Below are 17478 nucleotides of genomic sequence, written 5' to 3'. Positions count from 1 at the left end.
AATAAATCTTGGCGCAAACATGACTGCACAAGGAGACAGGACAAAATGCTGCTGTCATCTGATAGTTGAGAATAATGCCTTGTCTCATCTCCTGCCTTGTCCATTCCTTGAAGTACACTGCAGTGGTGCCAATTTTGCTTATTTTTTGCAGTGAAAACTTCCTGGTGAAGAGTGCTAAGTGTGGCCAGTCGAGCTTCCTGGCCAGCCATGCTGCTGTTTTCATGGTAAGCCAACCTTGATCTCACTGGTCACCTTGCTTTAACATGGAATTGTGCACAAGAAAATGTTAAAAAAAAGAAAGAGAAAGCTCAGTTCTTCCACTCACACTGTCTCGCTAATTTTGTGCATTGCAGCAAAACCCATCGATCATATTATGTTTAAATAAATGAGAACTGTCTGTCTGCAGATTGCAGGGAATCCTCTAAGAATCGTCCACGAGTTTCCAGGAGTTCAGCAGGTAGCACTGGAGTTTCCTTCAGTTTTTCAGTAATACTGGAGGGTTCGCATTACAATGAGTCATTAAATGTATCAAGGAGTGGAACGCTCATAACTGGCATTTGAGGTAATTCGGGGAAGCACATCTGAGTCCCTGGAGTGTGGCCATTTTCGCAGGCACGTTCACGATACAGTTAAACTTTGATATAATGAAATTCTCAATATAACAGAGTATTTAACTTTTACCACTTCTTGTCCGCAGAACACCATGTATTTAGAACATCAGTATAACGAAGTGTGTTTGTATGCGATTTCTGTATAATAAAAGTTTGCTTCCACTGCAAAAAAATGCCAAGGCAATAAATGGAAACTTCTGCGGGTGCAGATAGTCAAATGGTTGAATTACAAGTGGCTGCTTGCAAACGCACCTCTTAAATCACATGCAGCGTGACTAGGGCGACTGCCACAGTGGAACTGCATCTTGTTCTTTACGAAGTCCAAGTGTGAAGAGATCCTATCGTGCTCTACGCACTGTGTGCTTTAGGTGCGAATGAAAATGCGATCAAGCGCGCGCGACGGGGCAGAGTAGAGGGTATTTGGTGCAGGTCTCAATTTCTGGCGTGCGTCTCGGCTGTGGCTGCATGGCTGTGAGCACGGCTGAGCGTGTATGCACTGCGCATCCTGCTTTAAAGGTAATCTGTCATGTGTGCAAAAAGTGGGCGTGCCGAGACGGCATGGCATCACGTTGGCTGTCTTTCCGTGCATTCAGTATTGGAGGTTGCATAATCTCAAGTTTTGGTGACCCGTTGGAGCGAGAGGCAGACGAAGCATTCGCTCCCCACTGCCGGCGCTTTTCATGATATTGTCGTCCCAGTGCAGCCGATGTTATCAGCTGCGAGTTCCTGAGTGCTCATGAAAGTGTGACTGGCTTCACTTGTAGGGATGCGGGACTCTCACGCGTCCCCTGATATGGTGTTTTTTCCGCATAGCTCACGTCTTCCGCAATCCGGCTTCGCCGCGTGGCCTAGGTGATGTTCGTGGCAGTCGGTCTGGTTGAAGCGCAGTATGAGAGATGGCGCGAGTGTTGCGCTGCTAACGCCGCCTCACGGCGGGGTTATTTGGGCGTGGAAAAGGAAGGCTCTTCTTTTTTGGCTTGAAGTCAGCGAGTGGTGCGGACGCTCCGCGCGTGCGCCGATCCATGCTTCTGTGAGACCATCGCACGAAGCCTCATTGGAACGGGCCACCGTTCACGTGACCGTGCGCGCGCGAACGACCAGGCGTTGGTGTCCAGCACGGGGCGAACATATTCGCTCGCTATCTGGTCGTGGTGAGTCGGACTTCCGCGATTTGTCGCGCGCCCACCGGCATGTTTTGTGGATAGCAGCCCAGCTAGCAGGCATTGATCTATGAAAGGTGCAATAAATGCCCTTGTGATTGTTTGCACTACTGTGTTGTCGTTCCTTTGTCCCGAGAGCATGGATGAGAATCCCACACACTTAATTCGTACCGCTGATGTGAAGATATCGTCGACATGGCATGAAACCGTATCATTCATTGCCGACTCCCAGATTCATCAGTATGAATCATTTATTTGTTTAAATTCGCCCTTTCCAATTGCCCGATAGTTTGGAAAATTCTGTGGTCCCTTTCCATGTAGAAAGAATCGATCGGCAACTGTACTTATTTGCATAAAAGGTCTAACTTTAATACAGTGAAATCTTTATATAACGTCAGAAAATGGTACATGGAATATAGAATATAGACTGTATATGAAAATGCAGTTGTGCCATGCGGAGCTAAGTAGTGTGTTTGAAGTAGTTGGCCTAGCTCTCTGTGGCAGTGCATTAGTAGAAGGGTTAAGGTTGGGGCTTGTTGTGGTGTGCGTGTTGAAGTGAAGTGTGCTAGTGAGTCCCAAAAACACACTATGAAAGGACATATTTGACACTTGGGCAACCTGGATGCGCTTGTCCAGGTACTGTGAGTGTATCTTTTCCTCGGTTGTTCTGGCGAGGCATACGGCGCGTTTCACTTCAACGTGTGCACTTGGCTGGTGGTACATAGTGAAGCCAGGATCAAGCAACACTTCGATATAACAATACACAAAAAACTTCTGCAAAGGAACAACACTCAGCGAGGCAAGCAAGTAATCTTCCTTGTCCTATTCTTCAGCACTGTTCCTTTGATAAAGTATGTACCAACCAGCCTGAGTTAGCACACTGTTGACATGAAGCACTCCATTCAGTATCACACTTTGTTCAATATACCACTTGGCATTACTTGCCTGGTTGATCAAGAATAAAGGAGAATGCAGAGTTGCCTTCATCGCAGCCCCGACTGTTGTAATATATTTATTTATTTATTCATTCATTCATTTATTTATTTATTTATAATGCCTTCAAGGCACACACAGTACATTATAGAAGGGAGGAGCAAAAACAGAATAAAGTGGAAAAAACACAGTATACTATTAAAAACAAATTCGAAGTTAGAAAGTTAGGATAAAAAGATACAACAGAGTAAAACATCAGAGAAGTAAATACAAAAGCAATTTGCAGTGCCAAAAGTAGTTTGTTAGGTGGCACTTATACAAAGGAGCAACAAAAGAAAACGTGGTTAGAGCCCAGGTTCATTTAACTGAAGCAATTTTGAAAAGAATGGAATCGTGTATGTTCACTATTGATGCGGGTAGTTCATTCTGAATGCACAGAGGTTTTGGAAAGAAATGACTGAGCATGTGAGTGGTTGCAGGATACAGGAAGATACATTGTATTTATGGCGTTGATCTCAACGATCAGGCATAAATGATGAGGGATGGATCATGAGAAACCAGAGAACTGCACTATGAAAGCAGCCTTAAGGAAAAGGAAAATGCAAGCTTGCTTCTGCCAAACAGCTAGTAACGAGATGTTAAGCATGGTTATCATTTGTGTTGTGCTAGCTGTATGATGGTAGTTTACAAATATAAAACGAGCAGAACGATATTGTACTGCTTCAGTTGCATTAGTCAATATGGAGTGATGTGGATCCAAAACTGATAACGCATACCATATTTACTCAGCTCTAACGCGCCCTCGATTGTTACACTCACTCATTTGCCGTGATCTCAAAAAAGAAAAGTCCTTTACAGTACCGTGCACCTCATTCTTTCATACAGAAATACAACTTTCTCTCATATGGAAAAAACAGATTTAGCCCTGATGCACTATATTGCGATAAATAAGTCTCAGTTTCGCCCAAAAGGCGATGCATGGATACCGTATTTACTCAAATCTAATGCGTACTTTTTTTCCGATAAAACGGGTACAAAAATTGCATGCGCGCTCGTATAGAGTACGACCCTAAATCTGCGTTACCATATCGCCATCGGCATTTCAATATGGCCGCCTCATATCTCAGTTCATGACGATGCCGCAGTTAAAAGGAAAGCGATCGCGTGTGTGGAGACGGACGGAAATCGAGCCGCATCACGGGCATTTGGAGTTCCTGAAACTTGCATGCAGGACTGGGGCAAACAGGAGAGGTGTTCTACACCGGCGACTGCTACATACGGCGCGGCTGCGTGGCCCCTATCTTGCAAGTGATCTGCGACAGAGACAAGAGTCTACGCATCTTGGTGCACCATGCTGTGTTCTCGTCGCTTAGTTCGCGAAAGGCCGCACAAAGGTCGATTCCCTCGCTCGTGCTGCCGCACTTCCTTGCTCCAGCATTTTGATAGTTTCCGCGGTCATTGAGTGAGACGTGTTCATATTTGCTCGTGCGCGCGTCACACCATACTTGTTAATTTAACTAGTAAGTGAATGTTTAAAAGTTTATACAGCCGATAAAAATACTAGCCTTACTTTTCGTATGGCTTTCTACTAATTTGCTATCGTAATCGATACTTCACCTTTCGGGCAAAACTGCGACTTTTTCTTTAGTTATCGCAACTTTAGTACATAGGGAGTAAGTCCTTTTTTTTTTTTTTCATATGAGAGAAAGTTGTATTTCTGTATGAAACAATGAGGTGAGCGCCTTTCTTTAGGTCATGGCAAATGGGTGCGCATTACAATTGAGGGCATTTTTTGTCCTTTCTTTTTGGTCGCAAGAAACGGGTGCACGTTACAATCGAGCAAGTACAGTACGATAGCAAATTAGTATACAGCAATATGAAAAATAGGTGTAGTAGTTTATCGGCTGTATAAATTTTTAAACATTCATTTACTAACTAAATTTAAACTAACTAAACATTCATTTACTAACTAAATTAACAAGCATGGTGTGAAGTACGTACAAGCAAACATGAACACAGCTCAGTCAATGACCGCGGAAACTCTATCAAAACACTGGAGTGAGGAAGTGTGGTAGCAGGAGCGAGCGAATTGACCTTTGTGCGGCCTCTTGCTTCAATGCAAACTAAGTGATGAGAACACAGTGCGGTGTGCCTAGATGCCTAGACTCTGTCTCCATCGCAGATTGCTTTCAAGATATGGTGCTGTGTGCGGCCGCACTGTACGTAGTAACCGCTGGTGTAGAACGCCTCTCCTGTTTGCGCCAGTCCCACACGCAAGTTTCGGGAACTTTGAACGCCCAGGATGCGGCCCACTTTCGGTCAGTCTCTGCACATGTGATCGCTTTCCTTTTAACCCTTTGAGGGTCAATAACGTAAATATACGGTGCCACGAACGACCTCCAAAATGGTCGATGCCGTATATTTACGGCGCCATCTATATATTTAAAAAGCGCGTCCATTTCCGAACTTTTTCTTTTATGTCATGTGCTGCCACTATGTGGGAATACAGGGAATCTTTTCGTGCACCTCCCTCACTCGGTTTTTGTTGCGTGGTTTGTTTTAGCGCTAGTTCGCTCCCGCACGTCTATACAGAACCGCTTGCCCATTGGTGTGTGCGCGGCGACTTGGGTTTTGTTCCGCGGGCGGTTTCGGCTTCTAGCACTTGAAAAACTGATGGCTATCTCGTTACTGCACACAAGTGGTCGCTCAAAGAGCGACCACTTGTTTCTTGCTCGTTTAGTGCTCATAGGGGTGCGCATAGGAAGGATTCCACCGTGCATGCGTTTCCGTTGCTTTTTTTTTTTTTTTTTTTTTTTTAGACTCGCAACTAATTGCCTCTGGTTGGCGATAAGGTGAAGATTAGCGGAAGTTTGTCACACGTTTTACTTTTTTGACAGGCACACAACCACACAGTTTTCTTTAAGTGCAGGCACCTACGCAATTCGACTACGCTATGGATGTACATATTAGTGTAAGAGCAGGAACATTTGAGTCTTGCGAAATATTCTTGTGTGCACATTTTCAAAGCCTTGAACTATAACAATGCATAATATTTTCAATTCTTATACGTTTATTTCCTTTTTTATTGTTGTTGTTCATGAATGAAGAGTACATACATACCAACGCAAAATATTTTTTCCCACTTTACGGTCACCCTAGAAAAATTATGGTAAATTTCTTTCGAAATAACTCCTTAAGAAGAATTGCAATCTGCAATAAAACAAATTGACCCTAGGCGGTCGCATCTAGCGAAAAAAATCGACCCTCAAAAGGTTAATTGCGGCATCGTGATGAACTCCGCATGTCCTTGCAGTCGGCACTTCCGTGCTGATACAGAAAATGGGAAGACCGGGATGACGGACAGTGCACTAACCTAAGCCAAAGGAGGCATTGCCTGAGCACACGTGCTATAGCACATGGAGGAAGCTACGGCAGCTAGGCTGAAAGCGCATACGAGGCGGCCATTTCTAAATGCTGATGGCAATGTGGTAACGCAGATTTAGGGTCGCACTTGACTCCAATGTGCACACAATCTTTGGACCCGGTTTACCTAAAAAAGTGCACATTAGAGTCGAGCAAATACGGTAATCTGAGGACGTATGTAAGTGCTGTGCAGGACCAATCTTAATGAAGACAGCATGAGGAAAACATTTTTTTAAGCATCCTAGAGTATGGTCAGCTTAAAATAGCATGTTCAGTAAACCCTTGTTAACTCGAACTCTGATATCTCGAAATATCAGTTAAGTGGAATTTTTTTTTTCCTGGCCGTGGTCAGGAAAAAAAAAATATTATATTTTCGTGCCAGCAACACCATTGCCTGTAGAGCCAATGTCCATGGTGCCAATGCCCACGAAAGTGACCAAAAATATTACTAGCGATATTTTGGAAATGCTCCATGTGGTCTATGCAGGGCCAGAGCACTTATATTTTTGTGTTCTTGCTTATCTCAATGTCCCGCTTATCTAAAAAAATTTTTAGTTTTTACAGCTTCGAGTTAACGAGCGTTTATTGTATTCAACGTGATGTTTCCAGTTTCCATGACAGATTGCTAGTAGGGCGTGTGAATATCCAAATATTCAAATATGCATTGAATACGAATACTTAGCTTTGAATATCGAATAATGCACTTGCACATGCATTTATTAGCAAGTTTGGTTATTGTGACATGTTTGACCATCGCAGTTATGTTGTCACCAATAAATAGAGTAGTAAGCCATTGCACTCAAAGATTGTGTATTTGACTCATATTAACTTGGAAAATTTAGGAATTAGCAATCACCATTAGCTGTCTCTTCTCGCCAAGCTGTGTCAACCATCAGCAAATGCTTGTAAATTCAGAGGCATTTGACCTTGTCCTAGCCGTCACTCATTGCTTTGGCTGTCAAATAATAAGCTCAAGGTTGGAGGTGGCGCTTTAAAAGCAACAAATGTGCAAGACAAAAGCTGCACTTGCACCCAACCAAAAGGAAGTGGTGCTGTACTGTTTGCTATAGCCATTGCTCGGAAAAGGACTGCAAAAACATTCTTTTCTTTTTCCTATGTTTTGTGCCACATACAAGCAGGACTCCTGAAGCACAGCTCGTGCAGCAAGCTCCTTCTGTTGTTTTTCTTCGGTGTGAGACATGTGATCAATTCACTGTTGTCGAGGTACTGCATCTGCAAGAATATAGCACAACCACCAGTACAATGTGAGCTATAATACATTACACTAAAGGAAGGAGAGGGCTCTTTCGATTACATCAACATTTTTTTTATTGTTACTCCAAGTAAGCATGTGTAATGCATTCATACTAATTTAGAATAGCACTGTTCAGCATGCTTCAATGCGTGCGGGCGTCGTAGTAATGCCCAACACAGAACATCCATTTCCTGCGAGATATGGGCAAGTCCTGGGTCTCACTCGGGCGCTGTGGTATCAGATCAGCCATCAGTCTATCCTGAAATGTTGTAGCAGGCATGTGGTACGCCTCATGGAGGCACGTGGGCATGCGGTTGCAAACATGCCACGTTATACCCCACAATTTTTTGTTGAACTGCATTTTTAAATTGGCTGTGTTACCCATGGAGCAATCTTTCTATTGCCACTGCTATTTGCACAAGGATGTGACCATAACATGTGACCTTGCTATGAAAAGTGAGTGCTAACAAAACAGAGGTAAAAAGTGCAAAATTAACAATATATGTCTTGAAGTAATAATTCCTCAGTGCATGTGCACTACACTCTGCCAAGTGTATTAGTATTCATCCAGCTCACAACGTTCTTTATGTTCTTGTACAGGATGTCTACCGGCCCGAAGGGCAGCAACTTCACCTGGTGGTGCGAGTCATCCGCACAGGTTGTTTTTCCCTTGCCTCTTTTTACAATTGTGTATACTTCTGTTGCTTCTATTTTTGAATGAACATGAAGCAAAGTATGGCGATTGTTTATAGTACGGAATCAATTATTTAATTAATTTGAAATACCTTGCAGGGCCCCATGCGGGTCATTGGGTAAAAGGTAAAAGTACCACATATACCTGCGCAATGAACACACTTTTTTTGCCAGTATACAGAAGCAATGCTGGAGTGCGGTTTCATTATGCGGGGTAAATTTCGTGGAGACATTTTCGAAACCGCAAAAATTGAAAATTAAGATGTTAATGATTTGGAACAAGCATATGATAACTTATCTTTGCAGTGAGAATACATGTGTAGCATTTGCAAACCGAAACTTCACCCCGCATCGGAACCTCCAGACCTGCCGCTCAAGCCACTGGCCACTTAATCCACATTGTGGTTCCACTATAGAATAAAGAACCAACACGTCAGCCACGCAAAGTTGGCTGACGCTCTCTCGACACCAACTCTTTTGACAACACGCTCTTTCGACACCAATGCCCATTGCCAGAAATTGATCGTATGATACGTTTCCCAAAATATGCGAGGTGTGCGCAATAGAGAACTGCAGCCACCTGCCACTGCAGCTTCACTGCAATACTTGCCTACCCGTCTAATTTGAAAACACCGGCGTGCACTCAATTTCCTATTCTGGTGCCAGCAAATCTCCTCCTGAGTCGTTGCATGCCACATTCACAGCTATTGCCGCCAGCGCTGTTGTGATAAGCATCTTCACCTATCTGTTTTACAGGCTGTTGGGCGTAGTGCCGTTGTAAGTCTACTGCACGCTTTTAATAGGTAATAACCCAAATGCGCTGCCGCTCCCTGCTCCAGGCAGTGTGATGTGAGCATCATGTTTCACTCCTGTGACATCCTGCATCGCCCATCAGTTTGATTTCGTTTAGGATTCCCGTCAGTCTTAACACTGTGCAATAGAAAATAACAAAACATGTCTCGGGCCACTGAAGCCCGACCAGCTTAACGCATGCCAGTGTCTTGTGCCTCGTGTCGCAATTCGTGCCACAATTTGTGCAATGCGTCACCTTACACAGATGTCAACTACAGTCGAGTCAAATTTTTTAGTTTATTGGGATCATACATTTTTCTGGTTAGTACAATTTAAGGCGAAAGCCTCAAGTGGCTCATGGGTCAGAAAATATGATGTTCGGTGTTATGGCACCAAAACTTAGTGACACCAAAATTGATGGGAGTCGAGCCTAAGATTTTTGGTGTTAAGGCAAAGTTAATTGATGCACAGTTAATTAAGATAGAGTTAATTAAGGTACTTGAACCAATGACCTTTGGTGAAAGTCAAACCCTTGACCTTTGGCGGGGCCAAAATTCAATGGTACCAAAATTGGAGTTGGAGTTGGAGTTTATTTCACCACAGTGATTCAATGCGTACATATTCATACATGAGGCAAAGATACAATGTGTGGTGTGGAATGCGGGAAAAAAGCTGCGACATAAACGCAGCTTGACTGGCCCCACATCCCAGCAATACAAGGCAGAAAAGTGACAGCATTCGCAGTCATGGAAACAATTAAATAGGCACATAAATGCATAGTGAAATTGGTACAATAAGGAAATATAGTTATACAAAAACGAAAAACGCATAAAAATTTGTACTCCTCGAGAAGACAAAAAAAAAATCGTAAAAATGCAGCATCTCATGCCGCATTTTTTGCTCCAAGAAAGGACATCAAGAAGTACATCATGTCAGTAAAAAAGATTGGACATATCCTGTCGTGAAAGAAGGCGTAATCGCTCTAATGAAAAATTGAACTTGTTTAGTATGTGGGGGAGTGAATATTTCAGCATTTGGAGACCATAGTTTGTTCGGCATCGAGGAACCTTCCAATAATCGCTCTGTCTAGTAGGTCGAGACGAGGTGCTGCGCTCTAAGCATGCTATGGAGGTAAGATTATTTTTTCCTTTGTTAAATTCACCTTTCAAGGACACTAATAAACAATATTCATACATGTTATCAAATCTTAATATTTTGAATTTGTTGAATAAAGACGAGGTATGTGCATTATATTCGGCATTCGCTATACAACGTAATGCATTTTTTTGAAGTGTGAGTAATTTTTGCTTAGATTGCAGGGTGCCAGTGCCCCACACCAAAAGACCATAGCGTAGCTGTGAACAAAAAAGCATGTTATAGATAGTTAACATCTGAGTAGTTGGCAGAAATGATTGGCATCTCCTAAGCATGCCTAGTGCCTTACTTAGCTTTTTTCTTACAATTTCACTATGGGAATCCCACAACATATGTTCGTGAAAAATTATTCCCAATGCTTTAGCTGTCGAAGAAAAATCAATCGCGGAACCGTTCAGGTATAGCTTTGAAGTAGCTGTGTACGTTGTTCCCTTCGATCGAAACAGAACAGCTTTGGTTTTTAAGCAGTTGATTTGTAGGGAGTTTACGGTCGACCATGCATACAAGTCACCTAGTGTCGCGTTTGCTGCTGAAATAATGTCATTTACGTCTACACCTGTGAAAAACAAAGAAGTGTCATCCGCATATATGACATATTGGATTGTCTGGTTTATGTTTGTAATGTCGTTGATATAAGTAATGAAAAGTAGTGGCCCCAATATACTACCTTGAGGTACACCTTGAGCAACTTTTTGCAACGACGATTGTTCTGTGTTTATACTTACACACTGTAGCCTATTGCTCAAATAACTGGCAATTAAATTCAGTGCAGTGCCTCGGATGCCGTAATAGGGTAATTTTTGTAAAAGGGTATTGTGATTGATCCGGTCAAAGGCTTTAGAGAAGTCAGCAAATATACCTAGTGTAAGTTTCCTGTCCTCTTTAGTACCTAATATAATTTCCTTTTGTCGTAGCAATGCTACCTCTGTCGACAGCCCTGACCTAAAACCGTACTGAGCCGGCGTAATTACCGAGTGTTTTGTAAAGAAATTCGATAATCTCAAGAATATTAGTTTTTCTATGGGCTTTGAAAACAATGGTAGAACGGATATGGGCCTATAGTTTTTTAAATCGTTTTTGTCTCCCCCCTTAAACAGTACTGTAACTTTTGCATGCTTCATACGTTGTTAGAAAATACCTGTGCCTAAAATGAGGTTATAAATGTATGTTAAAGGGACGACTAATATATCTATAACGAAACAGATTGGAGCGTTCTTCAAACCGTCAATATCTTCCGATTTACTTTTCTTGAGTTTATTGAAAATGCACATAACCTCATATTCATCTGCTGGAGAAAGATAAACCGACGAAGCTACTTGTGGGGCGGACATGTAATGTAGTGCAGTGGTGTTACTGACGCTGTCTACCGACGAAGTAAGGTGATTATTAAATTTCTCAGCCAATGCTTTGCCCCTGTATGTTCGATCCCCTTCAGTTATCTCTTCTACAGTAAAATTAGCTTTATGTAATGTGGTAATTGAATTTAATTTGCTCCACATCTCCTTAACCCCTGCAACACACTCGAACATGCAAGAATAATAATTGCACTTCGCTATTTTCATAAGTTTAGTTAAATTATTTCTATACTTCCTAAACAAATCCAATGTGTCTGGATCGCGATTTTTCAGGAATAGTTGATACATGCCATTTTTCTTATTAATCATTTTTAACAGCTTCTTTGTGACCCATGGTTTCCGTGAACGTTTTGACTTCTTTATTTCTTTATAGGGAAAATATCGCTTGTAGATACGGGAAATTTTCTCCATAAAATTGTCATATGCGGCGTTTGCTGATGAGCACGAGAGCACTGTTTCCCAACTAGTTCTGGAGATTTCATCTCGAAACTGCGAAAGAGAGTTTTCAGTTATGTTCTGGCACCGAAATTTATAGGTTGGCTTTGATTCAATGTGGCACTTATCAATAACAAGATATATCGGCAAATGATCACTAAGTGTAATGTTAATTGTCCCAGAAAAGAGGCTTTCACGTGGTAAATTTGTAATAAAAAGGTCCAGTAACGTGGCGCTGGTTGCTGAAATACGAGTTGGTTCCAGTACCACATTTGACAACAAATACGAATTAAGAAGTATGGAAAATTCCGCTTGTTTTGATGTATTAGAAAGCATGTCAATGTTTAGATCCCCACCTAGAACTAAATTGTACTGATGTATATTAACATAAGAAAATATCGCGTCTAGGTGCTGAAAAAACCCATCTAAATTGCCGTCGGGTGGACGGTACACGACAGCGAAAAGAAACTTTCCGCATTTCAAACATATTACCTCAATATCCGACGTACATGAAGATAGGTCAGCAAGCAGTTCATAATTTATGCCTTGTTTAATAAGCATACATACGCCTCCACCTCTTCTAAGCGATCTGTTCAGGAAAACTCCGTTATAACCTTCTAGATGCATGTCATCATTTGCCGAAACCATGTTTCTGTCAACATAATTACAGAAAAAGAAAAACCGAAATCACTAAGAAACATACAGAATTCATCCTGTTTCCCACGCGCTGACTGCATATTAAGATGAATAAAAGTTAGTGGCGAGTCGCATTTCTCGACCTTTTCATACCTTAACACTGACGGACTAATGCTACAAGTGCTCATTTTAGTTTCTGAGAGGTTAACAGGAAATCGCGCATTGTAAAATGCGAGTTTATTGCGAAAGCAATTTTGCGTTCGAACAACAGTGCAACGACAAAAGCGACGACAGTTATCCTTGTAGAATCAATTCCACAACCCCGAACAAGATAGGCTGCATAAATGAAAAATTGTAACAAAAACAAGGTACAACACCACGAGCTTTGGTACATCCTAAAAAAATAGAAATAAGTAAAATAAATTTTCCCGAACAATTTATACGCGAAAATGCTGTTTTTACATGGTAAAGCAAAGATTTCATAAACCAACAGAGATGCAATGTCATGACCATGCGCGGTACTTGACCTACTTGGCAACAGGAAATAAGCATGAAATAAGTCACCGATGTTTTCTTTTGCAGCAGTGCCGTAATATTTGTGCCCATAACACAAACCGCCTCTTTCGCTGCACCGATTTCAGGAAGAACTGGTCATTTTGTTTACATCCTCACTGTTTTCAATTTTGATCTTCGGTGCGTTATCAGTCTGCCGCGCAAAGATTTTTCCATCGCGCACCCAGACATACTTCCAACCGGTCTCGCGCTTGCGTGCCGTAGCTTGACCAAGAAGTCGTTTCAATTCTGGGCACAGATGTTCGTTTACGAACACCGCTGACCGAGAGTCAATGTCGAGATCAGAGCACTTCAGGCCTACTGCGCGCGCACTCCTCAAAAAGGCATCCCGCCTTTGTCTCTGCTCGAACTGCACAACTACATTTTTTTTGCTTGGGTTGTGTGCCGTTGGAACTCTGTGTGCTCGTCCGATATCAGTCGCAGCAAGTGGAACGCCCACCTTCTTTCCAATTTTTATGACCATTTCAACTAGGTCTTCGGAGGACTCGTACGGAATACCTTTGATTTCGACATTTGCCCTCCGGGAATACTGCTCAGCCCGAAGTATTCTGTTCTCATGGTCATTTACCTGCCGTGCGAGATCAGAGCACTGTGCCTTTAATGCGTCATTTGAAGCTCTCAGGGCTTGGTTTTCATTCCTAATTTGTTCATACTCGTTTGCTGTAGCCAAAAAAGTTTTAATATCCCTTAGTTCCTTGCGAAAGTCTCGCTCGATTGTGTCTTTGAAATCCTTGAACTCCGCCCTAAGTTCACGCTTCAGCTCATCAAAAAGTAATCTGATCTCCTTCGACATCCTTAAAACAAATAGCTAAGCCAAAAAACACAAGTTGATACAAATGGCAGCAATGACAGCAGCGGCAAAAACAGTGAAAATCAAGAAGTGAACCGATTCCCAACCTGCGTAAAAGATGCACAGAGTCCGTGAGCACACGTGAAGCCTGCTGCCGCCCTTGCTGCCAAGTGGAAGAGCAGGCGGTGCGCTCGGTGCTTTTGTAGGGTCCGTACAGATGAGCCAGCGGGGCAGAAGGGGCAGTGCCGCAGTCGAACTTCCATAACTTGAAAGGTGATGCTAACGTAGGAAATGCACCTTTCCCATCCACGGCGATGATGATGATAGTGATGATGATGATGAATTGATGGTGCCATCATTTATGGTCTAACCCAGGACCTTTGGTGTTAATAAGGCAAAGTTAATTAAGGCACTCGAACCCACGACGTTTGGTGGGAGTTGAACCATTGGCCTTTGGTGTGGTCAGTGGTACCAAAATTGGTGATGCCAGCAATGATGGTCAAACCAGTGACCTTTGGTGTTAATTAAGGCATAGTTAATTAAGATAGTTAATTAAGGCACTTGAACCCTCTACCTTTGGTGGTAGAAAACAAGTAAATGGAAGTAACAATGCATTTGAATGAGAGTGTGAAGTAATATAGCGAATGTCTCGTTAGTGCGCCTTCGTCCTCTTTAGTGTATGCTAATGTGACTGTCAACTTTTTTGAGTTTTTTTTTCTAAAATGCATGAGCAAGGTTCTACTGTATTAGTAACATCTGTTGAAGCAGGCAAACCACTTATTGCGTAGTCCTGCGCTTGTGATGTAATTTGTGGCAGTTGTCAGTGTCCCTTTTCTAGGTGCCAGTGGATCTTTCAACTCTGTAAACATTGTGTAATATATACAGGAAACACTTGATAACAATATATATTTATTCAAAGCATCACTTTGTTAAAATGTATTGTATTTCCGAGTATTTTTTGTTTGTTTCTTCCTAATGCTTGTTCAGCTAACATTTTATGAAAGCAACATTATGCAAGCCACCTTTCGTTAGAATTATGATTTATTCTCCATCATTGGTAGGTCCTGTACACTGTAGCTCATCAAGCAGTGATAGTAAAATCACTCAGTCAAGTGCATTATTCTATGATCACTAAATCTGAGCCTATGACATGCAGGTCGGCTGTTGGGTGACAAGGGATCTGGCGACCACGAGAGCTATCGGCGGCCGTTAGCCTGTGGTGTCATTGACCTGGCAACCCTGCCATGGGACATGGGTGGCGAGACTGAGCATGCTGTTCGCCTAGTCACGTGAGTGCCTTCTCTTGAAGAAAGCTCGTTTTTTCTCATAAAGATTGCCTTGTGACATAGGTCAAAGGTTTGTGCTCGATTCGCCTGGGTTCGTGAATGAGGGAGTGCTCGAGGCACCCTCCGTTAGACAGACGCTTCGCAGCATGGTGCTGAACGATGCGTGGTGCTGTGTGATGAACGATGATTCACGGCTGAGCGGCTGTGCTCGTCTATGTTTATTTGGTGCTGTGACCAATGTTGCCTACCGAGCCTGGCGGGCTAACGAAGATTATGCGCAGGGGGCCGTCACATGCTCGTTACACCCCTTACCCCCCATTTTGTTTGGTCGATGCAAACAAAATACATCCAGGCTCAATGTATAAGGCTGTGCCGCTGTCCCAGCCGAGTCGATGGTGCCTGCTACCCAGGCGAGTAACGGTCCGGCGGCCTTCGCGGTCGAGTACTCCACCTGGGCACCAGTGTTGACTGCCTGGGTGTGACAACGACGGGTGCTGCTTTAAGCAGCCTCGCTCTGTCTGGAGAATCCGCAATGGCCGGCCTTGAGAGTGGTGCCGGACTTGACACGGGCCCAACGGGTGCTGCGCCACTGGAAACGCTTGCCGCCTCCAAGGTGGTGGTGCTTTGCTGGAAGTGACTGGTGTTGCCATTGGTCTTCCTGCAAGCTGGACTTCTGAAGTGGCATTTTAGGGTGCTAGCCAGGTCCCGAGGTGAGGAGACAACACCTGTCCGGTGGACCAGGGTGGGCCAGGACGGAAGTTCCTGGTGAAGACTAGAGCTCCTGACTCTGGCAAAGTCCCGGGATGGCACCCTCGGTCAGCAGCCAGCTTCTGCTTCAGCTGCTTCAGGAGCGCTGTGGATCGGGGGTCCGCATGCAAGATGTCCAAGGGTGTCTTGACCATCCAACCATCCAACACAGCAGGAGCTCACAGGGGGCACGGCCAGTGACATTGTGGGGCGTGGTCCAGTACTGAAACAGTACTTGGGCAACCTGCGTCCGGAAATTCCCAGACTGGCTCTTCTTGAGCTTGTCCTTGATGGTCTGCACCACCCACTCGTCTGCGCCATTTGAAGCAGAGTGGCACGGCAGAACTGTCATACGGTGGATTCTGTTCGTCAGCCAGGCCAGGTACTCTCTGCTTGTGAAAGCAGGACCATTGTCAGACACGATGACGTCCGGCAATCCCTAGGTGGCGAAGACCTGTTGCAGCGCTGCAATGGTCATGCCTGCTGATGGAGCAGTGACAGGTAGAACCTCCACCCACTTCAGAAAGGCATCCACCACCACCAGGAAGTAATGGCCCTTGAAGGACCCACCAAAATCCACATGCAGGCGGGACCAAGGTCTCTGTTGGAACAACCAGGGGGTAATTTCCACATGACACTAGGCCCGCTGATGCTCCTGGCAGACTTGGCAGTTCTGCATCATGTGAGCAATGTCCTGGTCTAGGCCAGGCCACCAAACAGGGGACCCGGGCCACCATCTTGGTCTTTTCCACGCCAGGGTGACCCGCATGCAGCAACTGCAGGACCCTGGACCGGAGACTTTGTAGGATTACCACCCTGGAACCCCATAGTAAGCAGTCCTGCTGCAGGCTCAGCTCAGTTACCTTCTGGCTACAGGCCTGCTGAACCAACTACTCCCCACGGGACACTGCCTTGACCACCTGAGACAAGACTGTGTCCCGGCTGGTCGCTTGTGATCCCGCAGATCTGGAGAGTACCTCCGGGGACGCGTGCTCCAGCATGAAAACACTTCAGTAGATTCTGGAACAGCAGCAGGCACCTCTGGCAGGGCCGGCAGCTCAGGGCATCAGCAGGTCCCAGGTCCTTTCCAGGTTGAGATGCGAGCCCAATATGGTGAACAGCTCACTCAGCGTCTTAACATGCGGTGTGGCTGGCTTGAGAAGGTCGAGCAGGAGACTGAAGACACGGGTCCCGCAGCTGTCCAGGAAAATTTCCCGCTGTTTGGCCTCGAATGTGTCATTTTCCCACAAGAATACGTGGACTTGCTTCTCATAGACTTGCCAGGCAGACCCATCTCCCTCGAACGGCTCGAGCCTTCCGTACAAAGGCATGGTGGCAGCAGCTGGGGGCGGTGTTTTGCTACTTAAGGCGGCGTGGGTCCTCGTCGCCAGTGTCATGATCTACCCGGGTTTGTGAACGAGGGAGGGCTCGAGGCACCCTCCATTAGACAGATGCTCTGTAGCGAGGTGACGATGAACAATGACTGACTGCCGAGCAGCTGTGCTCGTCTGTATTTATTTGGTGCGGTGGCCAATGTTGCCCACCGAGCCTGGCAAGCTACCGAGCCTGGTGGGCTAACGAAGATTATGCCCGGGGGGGCATCACATGCTCGCTACAATCATCGAATGTACATT

At 44.4% G+C, this 17478-nt stretch overlaps 1 protein-coding gene across 1 annotated transcript in view; it reads left to right on the top strand.

Moving 5' to 3' along the window:
* spg (dedicator of cytokinesis spg) overlaps positions 1-17478 on the top strand; it is a 168197-nt gene that overhangs the window by 22987 nt on the left and 127732 nt on the right. The window contains exons 7-9 of the mRNA XM_050172253.3: positions 152-224; positions 7983-8040; positions 14968-15100. Of these exons, the coding sequence (XP_050028210.1) occupies positions 152-224; positions 7983-8040; positions 14968-15100 (264 nt within the window). The remainder of the gene's footprint in view (positions 1-151; positions 225-7982; positions 8041-14967; positions 15101-17478) is intronic.

This window comes from Dermacentor andersoni, chromosome 6, assembly GCF_023375885.2.
Source record: "Dermacentor andersoni chromosome 6, qqDerAnde1_hic_scaffold, whole genome shotgun sequence".
Classification (NCBI taxonomy): Eukaryota; Metazoa; Arthropoda; class Arachnida; order Ixodida; family Ixodidae; genus Dermacentor; species Dermacentor andersoni.
Note: the sequence above shows the minus strand (reverse complement) of the source record. Positions and strands in the feature narration are given on the sequence as shown.